Raw genomic sequence first — 21,536 nt, forward strand, 5'->3', positions numbered from 1 at the left:
TAATTCCACTCTCAAGGTTCACCAGAAGCAACATTACGGCCTTCTCTTTTACAAATTCATCATAAGTTCTCATGGCTCGAAAACCAAAACCCCCGGACTTGGTTCCTCCCCGACTGAACGAAGATGCCATGGAGCGGAAGCGTGTCCTTAACATTCTCGCCCAAAGAAGATACCGTAAGGCGCACCACCTAAGCAAGCTACCGCCACTAAATGTTTAACAGGTAAAAGAAAAAGGGATTAGATCCAAGCTCTGGAATCTAAGGGTGCGGACCAGATTGATGTCCCTCAGGACGTATTGTCGCCTCCAGCCACGGCCCAGTGTGAAGCTCATGCCACGGACAAGCAAATTGGCTACACCGGATCCATCTCAACTGAGCTTGGAATTGAATCTTATGATCACTTCACCGATGAATCGTTTCGTGCGGACAACCATAATCACGCAAATATCCCAGTATTTCCTCAAACACCCTCGTCCGACCTCTCAGCGATGGGGCCAATATACTCTACATTGCCATTTAACAACCTTACTTTCGGCCAATCAATATACAAAATCCCCCCATCGTTAGAATGGGAAAATGCAGAGGGCCAAGATGCGATGCTGAACCAACTTGAAAACCGACCCTCACGCAGTCTTCCCAACAACTTAGACTCTAACATCGACATCTCCACGGAACTTCAAAACCACGACGCATCATTCTTCAACTTTCCCGATGATCACTTACTTGATGTCCCGTCCTTAACTCTGTTGAATGTTGCAATGAAAGTCGCACAGCGACTAAACATCACCGAGCTTATATGGGATATGACAGCCATCAGCCCGTTTTTCCAATCGAACTCTTCTCATTGGTTCAATATACTACCTCCATCCTTGGAAAGTACAGGTTCATCAGCAAAAACATCATCAACAATTTATGAGCTACCATCTCACCTCCAACGAACACTAACCCAGCGCCTGATCCCCCACCATCCAATTCTAGATCTTCTCCCGTGGCCCGGCGCACGAGACAAACTGATCCAAGTGTTCAACCTTCCTATTGAAATGCGCCCAAAAAGCGCACAGGACCAATTAGGCCTTGCAAGGCTGGTATATGATATGGAGGATCCTGGCGGCGAGGGAGTAAATATCCGGGGTCGGGACATTTTTTCGCCGGTTGAGTGGGAAACTGGTCAATTGGTGTAAGAGAGATGGTGGTGGGCATTTGAGAGTAGTATTGTCGAGAGTAGTAATGATCTACGGCGGAAGAGAGGGGAGAGGGCTTTGACTCTGTAATGTTATTTCATTTGACGAACGGAGTCATTACAAGGGATTGAATCCCAGCACTATCGCAAGACATAGTACAGTAGCTACCGCTAGCATCACTCGGAGCCATAAAGAACCTTCTCAGCCTTATACAAAGCCCAAATAGGAAGCGAAATACTCCAAGCCCAGACACCAGTGCGCAGATAACTCGCCGCCTCAGATCGAACACCCATATAAAGGGCCGTATACAGAATTCTTGCACCGAGGTACTCAACCGCTAAAGTATTCATATCTTTCGCAGGAAGCTTCGCCAGGGTTCCTGTCAGCTATAGGAAGCATATTTGTTAGAGTAGGGTATCTAACATAAACATTCCAAGGTCCAAGTGTATCAGTGAATGAAACATACCATGGCAGCAGCAAATATCGGAAGTCCTTCCATGGCATTCAAATGTGCACCGCGGGCTCTGGCGAGCCTTTCCCATACTTGGGTTGAGATCTGACCTTTCAGCGTGGAGAGGTTTTCTCGAGGGCTTTGAATTTATTAGCCGGATCCTCTTGAAGTATGGGTAGGTGTATAGCTTGGAAGAATGTACAAGATATTGCTCGATTGGCCCTTTGCATTGGCCATCATCTTTACCAGGTAGTACCCGTGCGGAGCAATACCGAGGCCATAGGCGGCGATGATTGATGGGATGGAGTAGTTGTTGGTAGACATAGTGAAATCTGTTTCGAGGAGTCTTTGATTTGTATCAAATTGGTCTTTATTGTGAGAGATGATTTCTATTGTTTCTTGGACTTATACAAAGCTCTTTTATGTGAACATGGTGGGGGCAGGCATAACGTTATGGTTGTTATTGACTCTACTCATTAGATTTAAGCATATTGCAGAGAAAGTAAATAGCCCAAGGCCACCAAATAAGAATGTATACCATAATCTAATCATGCTACAGCCTTGGAGGTGGAAATACGAGCATAACGTTAATGTTCTCGCAAGCCACCGGTGGGCTGTTATGGATGACGTCATATCCAGAAAAGTCTCTTGAAAAGAGTAAAATTTGTACATTCTTGGAGGTTCCCCCTTCTAAATAATATGTCATCTTCTTCGTAACAACCAATCACAACACAAAAAGAGATTATCTACAGGGCAGTAAAAGACCCCTTCTGCTGAAGGCTGTCGATGCGCCCGAGCAAAAACTCAAGATGCCTATAAGCCGCACCAGGAACATACTGCGGGATCTCATGACCAGATCCATAGACAGTACTAAAGGTAAGGCCACGCTCAGTATGTGCGGTTCCGAGAATACCAGCACCGGCATCAGCAGTCCAAGGCGTGCTCGAATGGCCATTCGCAATTTTTTCCAGAGCATCCGTGTACGGCACGAAGAACGGCTCAGTGGGAGGCTTTTGGAAACCTTGCTTCCCATTCCAGGTCATGTTCTGGATAGTAGCTAGCGATCCATTCGCGAAGAGAAGGTAGTCGTACCAGCCGTGGCCGAGGAGGACGTTATTCGTGCGCTCGATGACGCTGGGGAGGGGTCCTAATGCGCTGGGGACTGAGCCATCGCCATTGGGGAAGATGTCTCCTCCGCAGACTGCGTAGTTTGTTGGTGGGACGTGGAGGGCTTCTTGGACGGCTGATTCGTTGAAGTAGTTGTTTGGTCCGCCTGCTAGCGATGGGAAGCCCATTTCGTCCCAGAGGAAGGGGCAGAAGTCTGTTAGGTGGTACATGTTGAAGCAGGGGTTAATGTAGGTTGCTGCTTTTACTACTTGGTCCCAGACGTCGCAGCCGTGTTTGCTAGAGCTTGGTGCGACTGGGAAGTTATTTGGTGGGGGAAAGGTTAGGGCTTTGCTTAGAAATTCTGTGTAGCCGCATTCATCGTTGCGCTTGTTGATTTCTTTCATGAATGTTTCGTTTAGGCCGAAGACATTGGAGAAGTAGTTCAATGCTGGGACGGCGGGGGCTAGGAGGGATTAGTGGATGGCATTTGGACGAAGATAGTGGTACTCACCATAAATAAGAACATCATCCTCGTTGATAGAGGGATCGTTAATTTGAATGCCCTTCAGGTTGAAATGCTTCTTATCCTCGCGGTCCAACATCCCAGAAGCAATGTAGGGAATATATTGCCCAGCATAGCTCTCGCCGGTAATGTAAACCTTATAGCCCTGCATGCTGAAGGTCTCAATGAAGTTCTTCCAGAAATCGTTGAACTGGTTCGCCACATCAATTTCGTTCTCCACCGTAGCTGGACCAGGGGAGAAACCAGTGCCGGCAGGCTGATCAATGTAGACGACATTGGTCAGTTTCGTCCACGAGTAAGGGTTTCGCACAGGCTCATACACGCCCGACTGCCACAGGAATGGGCCATTCTCCTGCAACAGACCGTCGAGCGAACTACATCCGGGGCCTCCGTTCAACCAAATGGTAATCTAAAAAAAAATAAGAATAGCGCCTGTAAGGGATTGGACGGCGAGATACCTCTTTCTTCGCAGCCGGGTTGGTAGATGGGAAGAACCAGAAGAACAAGCTCGAGTTCCCATGAGGCGTGTTGGGTAACAGACCGGAGTAACTTTCACCGATATCGAAAGGCACTTGGGGAAAGTGTGTGCCGTTGACGGCGAATTCTAGTAACGTCAGCATGTGTTGTTCAGTGTTACATCCGGTAACAGATAGCCCAGACTTACTCTCCGTCTTCTTATTCAAATACTGATGCTCAGTTTGACTAGAAGCAGCTCCTCTCCTGTTAATAGTCCTAACCGACTGTTTCAAAGACGCAGCCTTGTGGTGCGGACTCTGCAAAGCAGCGACCGCAGCCACAAAGAGTGTAAACGGAGCCAAAACCAACATCATGAAATATTCCTGCTCAACTCTAATTAGACACTGCGATTGCGAGGCTACCCCATCTATTTAACGACTGCATATTGTTTTTGTTTTGCCTACTCCATGCCCGGATTAAACACAGATCACTGCCTCACCAGAGACAACCGCATCACCAAGCTTCGCCGAAGCTGCAGGGCTCCACATCGTCTGGCGGTGATATCCGCCGTGAAGCAGCCATTCGTCGGCGCCAAGCGGGGTAACGTGGTGGCCTAGAATAATTGCAACGCTGCCAGGTATAACTAGGAAGGTGACATGCTAAATGATGGCGTCATGTTCGAAATTGAGGGTCTTGTTGTAGGGGAGTTCTATAACTCCGACGGAGTCCTGCTTCGCTTGCAGATTGCGCCTCAGTTAAGTAGATGATCTTGACTAATGGGACTTAGCCAGGGGTCGTTGATGCGAGGGGTAAATTGGAGTCAGGAACGTCACGATTTGTTTCGTCGTTTATGCGGTGGAAGTGGCCTTTATTTCTTTCAGTGAACTCGACTTTGGTGGCGGGAACTACCTGTGAATATCCAGGTTGCCGATATGCTAAGCATTTTACCGAAAGCTGCTGACCACGGAAATTTTCCTCCAGTGATATGACACCCATGAGCTGACATGATCGTAGCGAACGGAGTCTCGATGCCTTCGATCCGACTTCGATGGCATTGATTTCTGCAGGGTGACCCAAATGGGAAACTGGTCGATTTGTAGGGTAGATAGAATCCAACAAGATTAAATTTACTCCAGCTTGTGTAAGTAGATATACCAAGCAAAACCATGTTTGCCTTTCCATAAGAAGACCCGGATAGTGCCAGTCTTTCTCTGATGCCTATCCCACACAGCTTCCGCCCAATGAGGCGAAATCTTCTTATCGCAAAGCTAAGCGCAATTTCGACCTAAATATTGCCACCCTCCCAGTGCCCCGATCAGAACCTATGGTGACTGATCTCAAAAGGCAGGGGAAGGGGCGGTATAGCAGCAGGATATAGCTCGTATTCCCTATTCCCCGTATGCTGCCAGGTATGCACCAAGCTGGTCAAATAATCAACATTAGCTCACAACCCTGCAACAAAACACTTCTCCGCTAACCGAATACGGTCATCAAAGCCGAAAATATGTTTGCTTTTTAGATATCAGACGATCAAAGCCACCTGCAGGATATTGAGATTGTAGTTTTCAACATCGGATACTGGAGCCGAGCATGGTAGCTTAGACCGATAGGAGGACTATCACTTTTTAGCCTCTGGCGGGGTGATATCTTTCACATGAAGCGGGGGAGCGATCATCTTGGTAGCTCAATGCATACCAAAACCCCAAAACTATAGGCAAACGCAAAGTCAAGTTCCAGATCGTGGGGCAATAAGCGCACGAGACACTGCACCCCGCATTTCTTGTCGGTCGCGTTGCGACTGCATGGAGATATACATGCAGGTGTATAGATGGCACGTGGAAGACTGGGTTTCTTGGTGATGTGGAAGTGGCTGATATTTGCGTTGGCACCATGGGGAACAGATGACAGGACGCGGCAGGTGACCAGAAGGGTCCAAGAATGCAGAGTTTGAATGGTGCGAGTCGGAGATTGTCTCACGGAGTCTGGGGATGAGGAGACGCGAGGGATGCACGGGATGGGAGCGATCGGCGTTGTGTAACGCGTGACATTTCTGAGGTTTGGCATTTGAATCTCCAAATGATAAATGATCAGGTGAGATTGTAGGCCAAGAAGCTTGGCTAGTGGGTATGTTAGGTAGGAATATACGAGGGTCATGCATTTCAGTAAACATTGTAGTGATATATTGACAAGACCTATATTAAACACCTAAAGCACCTAGAGGGGATGAAACAGCCTCTGGTATCATAAAATCACAATAACCAAAAACCGATGAGCATGAACCGATGAAAAGAAACAGTGACCAACACCGAACCCCAATTGAAAGTGTATTGAGATATCCCATTATCCAGGCATAATAAAATCGTATGAGAATCATAAAGAGCATGTCATGAAGGCGTCAAATTGAGAAGTTTGGACGACGACAAACTTAGGCAGTGCTGCGGCGCTTCTTCAAGCGCAGACTGATTCTCTTCTTAATCGAGGAGAACGGGTTTGACAGAGGACGGTTGTAGAATGGGTCATTTTTGAAATCTTCGTCCGTGAATTTCTGTACCAACATTAGCAAGTGCCACTCAAGAATTAATTGATCAAAACATACCGTTCCTGGCAGGCGCATAAAATTGCCGGAGAAATCATTCATCATGTTGGAGCCTTCTTCGTAAGTATACTCCTGGCCACTCCGGTCCGTAGTTCCGGGTGGGTAAAAGGCAATTCCGTCCAATGGCCGGTGGCTGTTCAGGGCATCCGCAATCTTGTGATGCGGAGTCGCCCGGAGGGCCTCGGCATTGGACTCCTTGACAGCTTCGAGTGGGCTGTACTGGCTGATACGGTTCCGTTCGGGACGGGCAGCATCGTAAGGACCCTCATGGTGATAAGAGAACAAGGACACATCGTCCAGTTGATCGATGATATCGGGTTGCACAAGCTGCGAGTGTCGCGATGGCTTGTGGGGGTTGTGAGTAGTGCGGCGGCGTCGAGGCACAGATGGGTCCTGGCTGCGTCTCGGCTCAACCGGATAATGTTCGGGTGTGCCGGAATACCAGATCGACGGCGCAGAGTTTACTGACTCCGAGCGCGACCGTCGGGAATAGGCAGATGGAGCAGGGGAAATGTAGCGAGCATATGGGTTGTTGCTGCTCATGCCTGAGCTCATACTTGGGCGCCGATCTAATGAGGTATGTTCATTGAAAGGGTGGTGAGGATGGTGGCGCGAAGCCATGGACATGCAGTCAACAGCCATTTGCAATGTTCCAGGGTATTTTGAGAGAGAAGAAAGGTTGAAGGCGAAGTGTGAAGGAATCCGGTGATCACACGATCTAAGTATGGGAGTATAAGTCACCAGTTTAGAAGTGGGGCTGAGTGCTCGTACAGCGGCTGAAAATGAACTGAGTAGAATGGAAAATCAGATTTACAGAGTAAAGAGAAATGCAGAGAAGTAAATAAGTCAGGGACAGGAAGCTACGACTGTGACGTGACGTCTTGCGCAGCTCATGGAGATCAGACTTTATCCGAGTCTAGTTCGCGCGCTAGAATTTTCATCGGTCCATGACTTTACCAATAATCGCCTAGTACCATCTGTCGACATGGTTATTAGCCCCAGATTGCCGTGGGTCCCACCTATTGAAGTCTACTTTTGGACCCTGCCGAATCTTCCTTTCTCTGGTTGAGTGATATCATTCCGGTAAGCCCATATTGGCTAAGGCAACTAACGCCACTCTTAGAACAGGTCTATTTCATGCCCTGAGAACGTTGGATGTGAAAAGTTCGAATAGTTTCAACTACACTTGACTTGTTACCTAATTCACATCCCATGATTCACCATACATAAAGACTAAAGTCATGCAAGGCCGACGTTGCATCCACATCCGAGACCTCCACTGATCGACTCCTATGACGATATCCCTTCCTTCCTCCACTTTCACCACATCCAATCCGCTGTCTACTATTTGACTGATCTGCTCATCGTCATTCCACATGAATATAGCTATCGTCATCAGTATGATCAAAACTTCAGTGTTGACAGTGTTGACTTCCGGGACTCCCGACCGATGACTCACTCATTAGCATATAAGCTTATTGCTAGGGACCGGTCCCTTAGGGCGGTTCCTTAGAGCCACAGTCACACCCCTGGCGTGGGCGCGGTCTAGATTCGGGATTATAATGTTCTCCCTTGCTTGTCTGAGTCAACTGTGCCAATAATGGACTGCTTTTTATTGGATAATTCCCCGTGTGAGTTTTATTCTCACCGCTTGTTCCTTGCCTGGCAATACTATTTTTATCTTTTTATATGTATTCTGATGGGGTGATATTGATTGGAGTCTTGAGTACGATACACGAAAGATGAAGTTCTCTTGAAATTATCATAAATTTCGCTTATAGCATACTCCATTGGACCGTTGGATGACTATGCCGCCATTTGCATGGAGGCCTGGGATTTTCGCGGGTACATACTAGATGGGTCAAAGTCTCTCGCTCGAACTGAGTGGGTAAGAAATGCTGTCTTTTGAGCCCGGGCATCAGTAGTAAGCTAGATGTAGCCTCCAGTTGGATATGGGTCCACTAAGAATGCATGAGAAATCTGCTTCACTTTATAAAATCGCCTCATTTGGCATGAAATTGCGTCAAATAATGCTCGGTTTCTTAGCGCATTTGATTGGCGTCCTTGGACCTACTCCATCGAGCCTTTCAGACGAAACATGTCTACAAGCTTATGGTTTATAACTAGTCTCAAGTGAGGAAACAATTTAGGTCCTAACGAGTGTGGCCTCTCAATTGAAGCAGGCTAAATTAATCCACCTTAAATCTCGACTATAGCAGTAGTCAATATATTCCCAGCCCATAAGTACTAGCGAGTGGCATCTTTCTTCGAGGTTGAATACTTTGAATACCGCAATTACTTACCATCCACCTCCACGCCCACCACCCCAACTGCCTCCTCGACCACCTCCTCGACCACCTCCTCGACCACCTCCTCGACCACCTCCATGCCCACCATCACCCCAGCCTCCACCACGACCACCCCCATATCCTCCGCCGTAGCCGCCACCAGGGCCGCCATGATCCGCACCATCGGCGGCATTTGTAGCAGCCACATCACGCTCGACGACGTTCTTCTCCATGTCATCCCAACCTTTCGTTATTTAGAAGGTGTCACGTCGAAACTTGCACACTATAATCACTTACCTTGTGCATCACGGCTGACCACGATTCGTTCGCCTACGATGTCATTTTGGTCCTCACCCCCTTTCTATTCATCAGAAGTTGATTCACCAAAATTTACGCACTTTGATGACTTACACTGTGCAACAGGGGTTGCCAGCGCGGCAAGCGCCATGCCGAGGAACAAGAAAAGGCTGCCTGACTTCATTTTGTCGAGGTAGTATTTACCTATAGCTATTAGCATGTCTCGTATTTAGGTAGTGCTCACAATAAGTCTTACCAGGATAGATTGTAGAATCTGATGAATCGATTGTTGATTCTTGAGTAATGATATCAAGAACTGGAACATGTCTCTATCTTATATGCAGATTATTAACTCGGTGGAGCGGCAGCGTCAGGATCTAACAAAGTCTCGCTTCATGAGGGATATTCTGTTGTTCCATTTCATCCGATTGTTGGATATTGTGGTTAACCTCCGGCTAGTATGACATTGTCCAACGGTCGAGTATAGAATGTTGCAAGGGGTGTTCATACTGTCAATAGTAAAGCTGAGAGTGTATGCATGCCATGTTCGCAAATTAGATCACATCTGAGTTGATCTGCTTGTCATTTGTTACTATTGCGTCGAAGTGCTGGAGAACTCCCGCAGTGATTAATGATATGGGAAGGGGAGATAGTAAGGGGCTGACAGATGGTATATGGGAGGAAGGCTAACAAGGAAGACCTGGTCAGTGGAAATGTCACACCCTAGGGATTTTCTGTGCTGAACATGATTATTTCCGTCCGTCCGCATTTAGAGACCCACAAGAGGAGACATTTGGGTTACTCTTCCATTAGTTAGGGTTTTCTTAGTCCTGTAATTGATTCTTTCTTGAATAAGGAAAGCCAACAAATACCTAAAAAGTCCTAGAGACAAGAGTTAATTCCTAAACTTGCTTAAGAGAAAATAGACTAGAGATGTGGGAACCTATATTTTCTAGATGACAAATACACTTCACAATTTGAAATTCCTCGCCAGGATGAATGTCTGTAAATATAAATTGCACGGTTCATTGGATGTTGCACTGATCTGTATCTAGCCATACTTGGTTCCCTGCTTTCTCCACGATCCTAGTTACTCGGCAGATATTTGATTAGTAGTGACCGGCGAGAGGATGATCTACTAACCCGTTCAAGTTATTGTTTTACGGACTGGGAACAGGGAGAAAACAACCAGTATAAAATGAGGGGGAAAGCGGGTACCGCTGCTCGTGATGTCTAAATTTCTTTGAATAAACCGCTTGAAAATGAGCAAGAGACTTTCCGGGTTCAAAATAATGCGTTACAGGCCATATGATACATTGGTAAAGGATAGAAACGAGATAGCTCAAGACCGAAAATGCATGTTGAAGCTTCTTAGATTTGACGGTGGTTGACCCACATCAAACTCTCCGCCCAAACAGATCGCACAACAACCTCCACAACGACAACCAGATGTCTCTGGTACAATATTCCGATTCAGAGTCAGACTCCGAGTCTAGAACGTCGCCCCCATGCAAGAAAGCTCGCCATGACCCGAAACCAGGGCCATCGCTGCCGCCCCTGCCTGCAGCGTTCCACGACCTCTATGCTTCCAGCACACGCGTCAGCGTGCAAGATGATCCCAGTCTTCATGGTGGTCGAAAACGCGCAATCCCACATGTAGAAGGCAACTGGCCGACACATCTGTACCTCGAATGTACGTCGCAGCCCCTCGCAATGATTCACCCAGAGTCAGCAGCTAATTCTTGATAGGGTATCCCGCGAAAGAAGAGCTGTCGCTCCTTACAGAACTTATCGCCCATGCTGAGACCTCACTGGATGAAAATGCGCCCAGTGTACATAGTCTGTTGCATAGTGATCTTGATGCTCAGCTTCCACTTCACATTAGCCTGTCTCGTCCGGTGGTCCTCCGCACTGAGCAGCGTGCACCGTTTACTGAGTTGCTGCAAAAAGCCATTCATGACTCGCATATCTCACCGTATGTTCTAGATATTCAGCCCAGAAACATTCGGATTTCTCCGTTTTCATTTGCTAATACGGCTTAGGTTTGAAGTACTACCCGATTCTTTGGACTGGGCATCCAACTACGACAAAACACGCTGGTTCCTGGTGTTGCGTGTCAAGAAACCAGCACATGATAGTTTGAATGGTCTGCTAAATCTGTCAAATACCGCCCTTGCTCGCTTCGACCAGCCGCCTCTTTATGCGGCCTCCTCGCATAAGAATAGTCATCAGCGTGCCTTGCCTCGTGGTGAGAAAGGTGCGCCGCTAGTAGAAGACTATTCAAACTGTTTCCATATCTCACTCGCTTGGAGTCTATCAGGGCCTAGCGAGAAAGACTGCGCGCGGGTTGCTGGTATGGACTTGAACGCATTGCGAGAATGCAAGATCGCGTTTGATAGTGTCAAGGCCAAGATGGGGAATAATGTGGTTAGTATCCCATTAGGAAAGGATCTTTAAGCTATGCTTTGAGTTCTTGCATCAATAAGGGACGTTTGGGGAGGAGAATTGGATATGACCTCCAAGTGTCACGAGACCAGAAGACCCCAAGAACAAATAATAATGTAATGAATCTATGACCACTTTAACCAGATAATACTTGTAAAATATTGATTGGGGCTGGATATCTGTTGAGTTCGATCTATACAGCTGAGCAGGTGGGTACTGGATTACCGTAAGCATTTTCACGCGACCGCGTCTTCTCCCCTTCGCGTCAACACCTCCCATCATGCAGGTCCCCAACGTAACTCTGGTATGTCTTCCAGGCTTTCAATAGCCTTACGCTTTACTAACCTGGCTTTTATCAGGATGACCTCCAGGCCTTCCACTCCAAGCACTTTCCAGGCAAACCACAGCCCACCCTCCCACAAGAAAATGACGAGCCCGCAGAGGAGGACCTCGGATACTATCCCGACGGAGTGAAGCGCACGCTCACAGATGAGCAGATTCGCATATTTAGGCACAGTGAGATTCATGCCCTGCTCCGACAGAAGCAATTGCAGATAGAGAATGCAGAGTACGAAGCTCGCATGGCATCCACCGGAGACAACACACCTGCTGCGAACAGCCCAACCGAAGATACCAAGGCTGCTCCTCGCGCTGCTGATACTCATGCACATCAACGGGGACAAAGGAACTCCAAGAAACGTGTCGCTGAGGACATCAACTCTGAGCCTCTTGATTACGGTGACGAGAGCTCTGATCAACCTCCGGCGAAGAGGCCAGAGTCGCGGGTGCCATACCAGGGTCGCAGGATCATCTCTTATGATGATTGAATGACCAGATACCGCGCCAATGTCCGAAAATATCCCGAGTCACCGCATTAAGCTATTCGAATCCTCGAGCTAATGCAAACGCCCACCTGCTATCCTTCAAAGGACAGAAACTTGATAGTGAGTCCTATGCATCTCAGCAAAACCTCAGTCCCTTCTCCTGCATGATGAAATCCAATGTATAGTCATCCTTAGCCGGAAAGCCATGCCATCTGCGGATGTGTGAGGCATTGACGACTTTAATCTTCTCTCTGAAAACCTTCACAATACTTGTCAATGATATGCACGCATGCTGAGTTGAGATGCTAACTGTCTGCTTATCAAGATGTTATCCACATCCGGTTTACACAAATCTCGATACTACAGTGTGGTTCTAGTTACCGGGGGATAATAAATCTCAAGGTTCTACCCACCTCCACTGATCACCTCCCACATGGCGGCTCATTACTCACATGGCATAAGTGAATACAGTTCCAGGGTCAATAACACAAGTGGGAAGAAATTTCAACAGTGGCAGCACGCAACCGCGAAGGCCCCGACTGCCATGCCCAGCAGGAAAGATATCCGGTATCAATCAGGGATCAAAACAGGCAGACCATAAGAACTTCTCGCCGAAGTCGAAAGAAGTTGATATACTTTCTGGTCACCTTTGATGCGTCAGATAATTCCCGGCTTACCCGACTGACGAAGATTACGACTGAAATGAAGGATTGCTTCTGCTATTGGAACTTTTCAAAGAGCTTCTTATGCTGTCTTCTAATCTGCGCCTATTGGCTTGCTTCTGTCCCATCTGTACCGCCCCCTTTTTTTTCCCTCTCTCTCTCTCTCGCTCTCTCCATAGCCTCTCATGAGAACCACACAGGGTTGGTTAGAGCCAACATCTCATCACTAGTCGAGTTCCTCACCTCCGCCCTGACAAACTTCGCCCCCAAATGCACCGCATGCACAATTTCCTTGTGGCCCGCGATTGACGCATTGTAAAAGTATCCTTGATTAGAGATAAGACACAAACGCTGCCCAGCCAACCCCTCAGCAGCAAAGCGAACATCCTTTCTCTCAACGCTCACCCTATCCCCAATCTGCGCCGGAGCCACTAAAGACGCGGAAACAACCTCAAAAGCAACGTCCATACCAGGCCCCTGAACCAAATATACCCTCCCAGCCTTAACACCCTCAATAATAGCCGCCTGACTCCGTCCCCTTCCCTTGACAACAGAAGTAGGCAACCCATTAACAGAAGGCGGCGAATGAGAATCACTCCCACCAACAGCAGTAACCCTTTTTCCATCAATAAGCATCCTCTGCCACAACTGCACAGCCTGCTCATCCGTCGGACCCCAAGGCCCATTCCAAACCTCCACAGCATCATTACTTTCCCACCCTAGACTCCAATTGCAAGCTGGACAATCCGCGAACGGGTGGTTTATAGATATGAATCCACCAGCTCGACGGACGTGCTCCGCTGCTTCTGCAAAACCGGGCTTATCACCTGGTTTGTATCGCCAGTCGATTAATTGTTCCCGTTCTATACCGACGGCATGCCAATGTCCGTACCGGGTTGTAACTTCGATCGCTCGGCCGACTAGTAGATCGGGTGCATGTACAGCTTGGACCGATCCGGCGATTTGATTGCTTGTATCTGTGTTGTGATCGCTGAGGAAGACGAAGGATAGATTCTGCGATTGGCCGATGGCTAATTGCTGCTCTGGTGTGTATTTCCCGTCTGAGTAGATGGTGTGCATGTGGAAGTCACCGCGCTGCCAGGTGAATTCCTCTTCCTCGGTGTAACCGTTGGAAATCGGGTCCAAGTTTGTTGGGGCGTATGTCGGCGTGAATGTCGCGTTGATCGCATCGAAGCCTAGTGAGATTTGTAGTGTCCAGTCTATGCCTTTCGCCGTGGACTCGTATGGACCTAGGGCTACGCTCCAGGTTCCTGGGCTTATGGGACCCGGGTTGTAGCCCGGCGTTGCCCATGCGGGCGTGATAGTGAAGTTGTTTCTGTTGGCATTATGGATATCAGCTCACTCGGTTCTTCTGTGCACTCGAACAAGACTTTAGATTAGTCTCACCTTTTTCCACCCGACCATCCTCTAGTACCGAATTGACCAAATGAATCGGGGACCTCGTTGCCTCGTTGGTCGAATAGACCCAGATCGAGGGAACTGCCATTTCCCTTCAAGGCGTAGTCTTGCACGACGCTGATGGAGGTGACGCCCTCTTCCACTTCGAATGGGACGTATACAAATGAGTATACCTGAGATTGATCAATGTGTCCAGAGAGACTCAAATGAACAGTTTTGCGTGTGCTGGTAGCCGTTGTCCAAGTAGAAAGACATAAGAGTGAAAATCTGAGGGCATTCTTGATATTGAACGCCATATTTGCAGTTCCAATGGTCTTAACAAAGAAACACCCTTTTACACAAAAGCAAAGGCCATGAATTTGAATCAATGGCATCTCTACTCTTCATTTTATACATCGCTGCGGTCGTGCCTCGCGTATCATCCCGTCTGGCGGGATACGAGCGCGGCTTGACCCGACAGCTGCGCTACCACGTGGGACAGTATTTCGTACAACAGGCGCGTTGACTATGTCTGAGAGCGCGGGAAGAATATCTTCAGGGAAATTGTCGAATTTCAAGTTGGAGATATTGTGCATGGACCTTTGTTGAGGGCTATCCCCGCTTGACGACCGGCTTTTCATGTTGCAATCATTGGAAGATGGAACGATTAAGCGGAATTAATGGATTGAATGGTACAATAGTAGTTTGTAATTCAATCAAAGCAAATACATGTTTGTACAGGTCTATATAAAGTCAACTGCGCGGCAGTATGACATGCAAATAGTAGTAAGTATACAAGGCCAATAAGCCATAGAAAACGACAACTTCAAGCGAGCTTCGTCTGCCACAATAAAAGATGAATGCAAATGCCCCAAAACGCAAGATAATAACGCCATCTCTTCTATACCCATGTTATGCAAGCCAAGCAAAATTAGCGATAAAATTTTATGTGCATTTAAGCATTATTAGCGCAGGAGAAGCTTTCGCTGCTGGGGTTGTCGTGGATTGCTTTGCCGGAGACGTAGAGGCCGAGACCACACTGGATTTATGTTAGCAATTGAGATGACGGCATTCAAACGTGGATGTGACGTACGATAGCTGCACCGATGGCAATGATGAAGACATTCAGTGCTGTCAAGGCGATCTTTCGTGGCGAGGAGGACCAGAGGCCCTTGTTCATGAATAGCCAGAATATTCCGCTTAAGCCGTAGGTGAACCAACTGGCGAAGAGGGCAGTCTGGAGTAGAAGTTAGATTTTGACAATAATCTCATAAGGATGAAGTGATACATACGATCAGACTGAGCAAACTGCTGAAGACTGGAATGGCAGTGGAAATGATCCAAGCCAGAATCCATAGTGAAAGAGAGATACCGATCCAAGAGCCAACAGCGACAGCATCACGCTTATGCATACGGTCCGTACCGCGGAAGATGCGCGTGTAAACGTATTTGAATGCGACGTGGCCGTTAATGACACCGGCAATGATGATAGTAGGCAAGGCAATACCATATGCAACCTTAGCGACAACAGGGGAAGCAGATCCCAGAGCAGGCGAGGTAACGTCCGCGCCGGCATAGCGGTAAATTACAACAGCGGCAATGATGTAGAGTGCCATATCGATACCCTGCAGAAGACAAAGGGACTTGGTAAAGTCGCGTGGGTTCTTCAATTCGGCCATCAAGCCGAAGAAGGCTGCGTGACCGCAGAAGGCGAAAACGATGTTGCAGACGGCCGAGAAACCGAGGTACAAGTTTGTTTCAACGGCGACTTCAATGCGGCCGTTGGGTTTCTCGATGCCGACGCCGATCATGACAATCAGGACTGCGGTCATGATACTTCCGAATGCTGGAGGTTGTTAGTTGATATTTTGGGATCGAAAAATTGATAATATACATACAAACTAGGGAGAGCCATGACATCTTGACCAGAGTTCGGGGTAGAGAACAGATAAATGATACAATCATACCCACGATACCGAATACGATTGAGCAGGTGCCGTGGCCAGTGATAGTATTCATAGCCACGGTGAAGGTCAACAAATGGCTGGCCATGACGAAGATTAGGAAGATAGTCTGCGCGACACCGAGGATTTCACGACCCCATTTTCCTCCCAGAACTTCGCCTGCATCGGCCATTGTCGAGATGTGAGGGTATTTCCATTTCATTTGTCCTATCACATAACCCGTATATGTAGCCAGCGAGCCGAGGAAAATAAGAATAATAATCGCACTGTTAAGCATGTTAGCCTGGATTATTTCGCTTCGAGTTTCAGGCGAGGGCATGCATACGGAACAAATCCAAGGCCTGCGACAGCAGCTGGTAGCGACAAGACACCTAGGGAGACGGTTTCGGCGACCATGACTGGTACACGTTAGACTCGGATTCAATTCGAAAATGATATATCGTCACATACGCAGACCGCATTGCCTATAAAATCAAAGTTAGCCACAGGATTATCACAAATCGAAGCTATGCAGACATACCACCACTTGAGAACCTTATATTTCACCTCGGCATTCTCCTCATCACCAAAAGCATCCTGCCTGTACTGAGGTACAAAGTCGGGTTTTTGGAGATCCGCATCCAAATCAGTCTGATTAAGATCCAAGCTCTTCTCCTTGGACCCAACCTCCAAATCCGCAGATGAGCTCATAGTGAAGCCGGATATCGAAAGCAATAGATGCGCCGTATAGATCTCGCAACCAGATCAAAGCCAAACGAAAGACCAAACAACCAGCGATCGGCGAAAGCAGAAAGATATCAAGAAAACAGCAAGAAAATGACAAAAGCAAAAGCAAAAGCAAAGCTCATGAAGAATAAGAAACCGCCACCCAAAATGGAAGTGGAGCGCCGAGACGCGGACCGTCGCAACGAATCAACTCGGCGCGACGTAATAGAAATTTACTGAAAAGCCTTAGCCAAATGGGTCGGATGCTTCAAATATCGTTGAAAACTGGGGAATATAGAAAACTTCGCTCCGATGTCGGTCTGCTATACTACATTTTTAATAGAGGCTTCAAGTCAAATTGTGATCACATTGATTGAAACGCGGTGGAAAATTCCATCGGCGGGTTCCGCTGATCCCTGCAGATTTAGGGCTGGGATTTTTTAAGCTTAGTCTCGCCAGTCTAGCCTCTTTTTGAGCTGAGCCTTTCGGCTGCTCTTGACTGTCTATTGCCGCACTAAATTGCAGGACATGTCGGACGTCGATCGGAGTTGCTGACTGGATCCGGTGGGATTTTTTTTTCTTTTATTCATGACTCATTTATGCCTTGTCTTGGATTCTTATTAATTCAATTTTAGGTTGGCATTGCAGCTATGAATTGTACTGTACGTTACGATCTTAGAACGGCCACTCAGATAACATCTTATTGCTAGTCAGCACAACCAAATCTATCGCAATTGCAGACCAGCACAGTATCTTTCAGCTCAGGTGAAGAATACTAGCAGCATGTTGTGTCGTTCCCACACTCGACTCTTGAATCATATAGTCATCAAGTTCTTGAAGCATGTTGCTTGCCCAAGTAGTCATTGTATTTTGCAGTCTCTCTACCCCGTGTCCAGTGAGTTTTGAACGATCATTTGGGTTCAGGAGACAGAAAAACAGGCACGACCTCTCAGAATAACGGTAGGAAAGATGTAGGAAAGAAAACGCTCATAATTTAGAATGAAGCATGTCGGAAACATAGAGCGGGGTGCTTCCGGGATGTTATAGCGACGTAACAAAACAATGATAGCATGTGCAACGAATTTCCCCCTAACGAAACAATTGAGTTGAAGCATCAACTTTGGGTGGGGTTTGGAAGTATGAATCGAATATTCACATGTACTGATTTGCCAGTTCATGGGTTCAGTCTGGTGTCTGGTTTCTTTATCAACGATTTCTGTTCTTCCACCCCCATGATCAGAGCTTTCATAGCCTTAGTGAAGGATTTTGTCGACTGATGAGCCAAAAAAAAGTAGAACTTTGTGGCTGGAAGATAATTCATAACATCAGGCTCGAGCTTCGAGCAGAGCGCCAATGAGAGAAGTTAGAAAGGACAGAGGAGCAAAGCTCAAAATCAAGTGTCTCGCATTTCACGTATGATTATATATAAGTTGGATAATGTTCACAGAGAGGATTGCAAGAAGGAAAAATCGAGTAGAAAGAGGGGGCGTAGGTGAAGAAGAAAGAGTAGGAGGTTTATGTACTTAAAGGCAGTGACATAACCGAACAAAAAAACGAAGTAGTAGAGCTCTAGCACATAGAATAATCTTCAGAAATAGGAAGAACAAAGACAGAACAAAAATGCACAGCCAGGTATACATCCCACACCATTCTTCCTCGAGATACACTTCATTCTACACGAAATCTACTGGCACCAGACGATGGCACCAATATTACAGACACTAATATTACAGACAGACTTTCACGAAATTCCAAAATAAAGAGGAAGGATGAACCACATCCCCGTAGTGAATTTAGAATGCCATGGCCTAAGCTACCTTCACGACGGATATAAACATACAACCCACGAGCCTCAACCCAGGAAACCCGTATTCCATCGACGCCTGCGCCGGGACATCCAGTCCATAAAAAGTGCATGAGAAACATAATGAAAGAGAACGCCATGCCCATAGCGCCAGTATGCTATCGTACAGAAAAAGAAGAAGAAAAAAGAAAATGAAGAAAAGAATGGGAGGAAGAACAACCAATCATAGTCATGCAAACCCATAAACACCACCATTGCATCATACAAACCCCATAAACAGATACCCACCTTGATTGAAGCAGTAAGAATTCGAATCACCCATGACTCTGCCGCTTAAGCCTCCTTCTCTTCCGCTGAGAAGCAGTAATCGCCTCTTCAGTAAGTAGTTCAGCTGGTGGCTCGAACTCCTGCTCGACCTGTTCAGGAACAGGATGACCAAAAGCAAGAGAAGAGCGTGAGCCACCACGACGATCACCCTTTGTTGCAGCGATGGCTGCTTCGCGGACATGCCTTTGGCGGAAGAATGAGGTGAAGGGTTTACCTTGGACGACTGATTCATAGAAGAAAGAGAGAGGCATTTGTTTGAGATTCTTTGGTGGAGTTGGATCTGTCTTTTTCTTTGCTTTTGGGCTGGTTTTCGGAGCGGAGGGTGTTTCAGTGGTAATGTTATGTCCATGGCTGTGGCTGTGGCTGTGGCTGTCACCGTCTGTACGGGTGGTTTTACGGGATGTTGATGGTTTGCGTGGTTTGAGGGCTGATGCTGAGCGCGCTTCTTGGTGCAGTTGGCGCGCTGCTAATGCGTCAACGTCGTTGGGATCGGGCGTGCTTTGCATGTCTGTCCCTGGTGCTGGAGAGCTGTCCATGTCCTCTGCTGGACGGGAGCGTTTGCGAGGTTGGTTGCGAGTTGCAGCATCGGATTCGTCTAGGGCTGGCTTCTCTCTGGCGAGCTTGCGGCGTCGTTCTTCATCTTTCCAGGCTTGGAATTTGTTGACTAGAGCGACTAGCTCTGAGATGAGGATGTCACGCTTTGGCTCGTACTGCTTCTTGTCGCTCTCGTGCACCCCGGGCAATCCCATCACCCGTAACCAGTCATGACCGCGGAGCTCGTCGAGGAGTCGTTCGAGGACCTGCTGTTCATGCTGTGCGCGATCTCGCTCAATGTTTCGTAGTTGTTTCTCCTGACGCTCGAACTTGCGATGCGCGCGGAAGTATGTCTCTGCGCCCAGCGGGTCAACAGCGGTTGGACTGGCTGCCGGCTCATGGAGTGTGATTTTCTCGCAGCCGTACAGCTTGAGGAGAGGGTTGCCAAAGGGTGTCGGGTCATGTTGCGAGGGAAAGGGCAGGGATTGCGACAGGTCATCGACGAGGATGATTGTAGTTTTGGCATTGAGAGATTCTGTTTAATCATCCAAGTCAGTCAAGTCCAATGCATCCTGCTCGCACTCAACTTACCTGGCTCAGGGTCGTCCAAACTGATAATCTGCTCGTAGCTATGAAAATACTGCGCAAGCTCGCTCTTACACCGTGACCCGGTGTCAGTCGAGCGCAACGACCGCCGCCCAGTCTGTTTCTCATCCACCTCAGCCTGCTCGCCGTCGCCCCCATCGCTCTTGCGATTTCGCGTCGACCTGACCCCAGCCGCATCAACGCCGCCTCCATCACCACCCACACCCTTCACATTTCCCTGCTCCTCACTCAACACTTGAGTATCAACCCGTCGAGTCGCGCGAGCCACAGGCGAAACAGTAGCCTTGGCATCCGACCGCGCAGTCACAGCAGGTGTAACAGGCCGTTGCTTAAACGCGACAGATGCAGGCGCGGGCGAAATCGTATCCAAAGGATCAGGCGACTCCCTCGACAAGTCGGTCGCGATCGAAGGCGTATTGGGGTCATGGGCGCGGGCCCTGCCATTCGCATTGCGGGTTGCCGGCGTCGCCAATTGCGAGGCGACCGTGTCAACAGATGCGGAGGAGTCGCGGCGATTCACGGTCCGCGGGCGCGCGAGTTTCAAGGGGAGATTCGGGCGTGGTTTGGGGTCTGGGGTTGTCGTGTCGAGGCAGTCTGGGGAGCTGCGGCGGCGGTTCAGGCGATGTTTGCCGTCAGGTTCTTCCCGTCGCACAGAGCGGAGGGAGGGCCGTGACAGAAGGGCCATTGTTTGGTGGTTGGAGGATGTTCAGTCGGTCATGGGAGTCGAGGGGGGAGTTCTTGGCGGGATGGGTTTAGATGGGACGGCGATGGGGAGAAGGAGATGATGTTGATTCTATTCACGACTTTTGCTTACTATTGTTGTTTGAATTCTCATTTTTATTCGAAATTGTGCGTAGTGAATTGATTGTATATGGGGTTGCATACATGGTGTTCACTTGTAACGGAAGTAGACAATATCAGCCTTCTACTCATGCATGTTATAGCACCCTTCATCTCACATTCGATCATATTTGCCTCAATTGCCCCGAGTGCCTCTCCGCCTCAATGTAGCATGTGTAGTCACGTTAGACGGCAAATGAACCCCCACGAGCGAGTGTGGGGGATTCTCCAAGTTCGGAATTCCCATATTATGCAGGTCAGATTACATGTGAATCTCCAAGTGAACATTGACGTATATCAGAAGGGAAAGAGTGAGACTGGGTCGACTGGGCTAGACAGAGATCAAGGGCCACATAGAGCTCCGAACAAGTGTACTTCGAACAAGTATACGTCCACCTATAACATACATAGTGCAAGGAAACTATACCAACCCCGCATAACCGTGGGGGAAGCCCTTGTTCATTGCAAATGACTTCACTCCCACGACAAGGCACTGTGGGGTGAACGTGGGGGGTGGACGGCGAATGAT

General features: G+C 48.0%; 10 protein-coding genes across 10 annotated transcripts; 3 read left to right on the forward strand and 7 right to left on the reverse strand.

Moving 5' to 3' along the window:
- Nucleotides 1–71: 71 nt before the first annotated feature.
- Nucleotides 72–1,180, forward strand: N7508_005768 (uncharacterized protein; the record flags this gene model as incomplete). Its single annotated transcript, XM_058463834.1, has 2 exons — nt 72–212; nt 275–1,180. The coding sequence occupies 2 exons, from the start codon at nt 72–74 to the stop codon at nt 1,178–1,180; spliced, it is 1,047 nt and encodes a 348-aa protein (XP_058320312.1).
- A 176-nt stretch (nt 1,181–1,356) lies between these two features.
- Nucleotides 1,357–1,955, reverse strand: N7508_005769 (MAPEG family protein; the record flags this gene model as incomplete). Its single annotated transcript, XM_058463835.1, has 3 exons — nt 1,357–1,566; nt 1,647–1,770; nt 1,834–1,955. 3 exons carry the CDS (start codon nt 1,953–1,955, stop codon nt 1,357–1,359), a joined length of 456 nt encoding a protein of 151 aa, XP_058320313.1.
- Nucleotides 1,956–2,377: 422 nt separating this feature from the next.
- On the reverse strand, nt 2,378–4,088 carry cpdS (uncharacterized protein; the record flags this gene model as incomplete). The annotated part of the gene is made up of 4 exons (XM_058463836.1): nt 2,378–3,201; nt 3,250–3,670; nt 3,720–3,865; nt 3,926–4,088. The coding sequence occupies 4 exons, from the start codon at nt 4,086–4,088 to the stop codon at nt 2,378–2,380; spliced, it is 1,554 nt and encodes a 517-aa protein (XP_058320314.1).
- A 2,054-nt stretch (nt 4,089–6,142) lies between these two features.
- On the reverse strand, nt 6,143–6,955 carry N7508_005771 (uncharacterized protein; the record flags this gene model as incomplete). The annotated part of the gene is made up of 2 exons (XM_058463837.1): nt 6,143–6,262; nt 6,314–6,955. The coding sequence occupies 2 exons, from the start codon at nt 6,953–6,955 to the stop codon at nt 6,143–6,145; spliced, it is 762 nt and encodes a 253-aa protein (XP_058320315.1).
- Nucleotides 6,956–8,612: 1,657 nt separating this feature from the next.
- Nucleotides 8,613–9,082, reverse strand: N7508_005772 (uncharacterized protein; the record flags this gene model as incomplete). The annotated part of the gene is made up of 3 exons (XM_058463838.1): nt 8,613–8,845; nt 8,899–8,958; nt 9,013–9,082. 3 exons carry the CDS (start codon nt 9,080–9,082, stop codon nt 8,613–8,615), a joined length of 363 nt encoding a protein of 120 aa, XP_058320316.1.
- A 1,265-nt stretch (nt 9,083–10,347) lies between these two features.
- N7508_005773 (HVSL domain-containing protein) lies at nt 10,348–11,355 on the forward strand (the record flags this gene model as incomplete). The annotated part of the gene is made up of 3 exons (XM_058463839.1): nt 10,348–10,591; nt 10,648–10,873; nt 10,941–11,355. 3 exons carry the CDS (start codon nt 10,348–10,350, stop codon nt 11,353–11,355), a joined length of 885 nt encoding a protein of 294 aa, XP_058320317.1.
- A 268-nt stretch (nt 11,356–11,623) lies between these two features.
- On the forward strand, nt 11,624–12,170 carry N7508_005774 (DUF3807 domain-containing protein; the record flags this gene model as incomplete). The annotated part of the gene is made up of 2 exons (XM_058463840.1): nt 11,624–11,647; nt 11,703–12,170. The coding sequence occupies 2 exons, from the start codon at nt 11,624–11,626 to the stop codon at nt 12,168–12,170; spliced, it is 492 nt and encodes a 163-aa protein (XP_058320318.1).
- Nucleotides 12,171–13,012: 842 nt separating this feature from the next.
- On the reverse strand, nt 13,013–14,544 carry N7508_005775 (PHP domain protein; the record flags this gene model as incomplete). The annotated part of the gene is made up of 2 exons (XM_058463841.1): nt 13,013–14,165; nt 14,237–14,544. The coding sequence occupies 2 exons, from the start codon at nt 14,542–14,544 to the stop codon at nt 13,013–13,015; spliced, it is 1,461 nt and encodes a 486-aa protein (XP_058320319.1).
- A 638-nt stretch (nt 14,545–15,182) lies between these two features.
- Nucleotides 15,183–16,881, reverse strand: N7508_005776 (neutral amino acid permease; the record flags this gene model as incomplete). The annotated part of the gene is made up of 7 exons (XM_058463842.1): nt 15,183–15,266; nt 15,321–15,464; nt 15,520–16,073; nt 16,126–16,457; nt 16,517–16,589; nt 16,642–16,655; nt 16,712–16,881. 7 exons carry the CDS (start codon nt 16,879–16,881, stop codon nt 15,183–15,185), a joined length of 1,371 nt encoding a protein of 456 aa, XP_058320320.1.
- A 2,133-nt stretch (nt 16,882–19,014) lies between these two features.
- N7508_005777 (acetyltransferase SAS4-like domain-containing protein) lies at nt 19,015–20,852 on the reverse strand (the record flags this gene model as incomplete). The annotated part of the gene is made up of 2 exons (XM_058463843.1): nt 19,015–20,096; nt 20,153–20,852. The coding sequence occupies 2 exons, from the start codon at nt 20,850–20,852 to the stop codon at nt 19,015–19,017; spliced, it is 1,782 nt and encodes a 593-aa protein (XP_058320321.1).
- Between the last annotated feature and the right edge of the window lie 684 nt (nt 20,853–21,536).

The sequence above is a fragment of the Penicillium antarcticum genome (assembly GCF_028974205.1).
Source record: "Penicillium antarcticum strain IBT 31339 chromosome Unknown utg000005l_segment0_segment0, whole genome shotgun sequence".
Classification (NCBI taxonomy): Eukaryota; Fungi; Ascomycota; class Eurotiomycetes; order Eurotiales; family Aspergillaceae; genus Penicillium; species Penicillium antarcticum.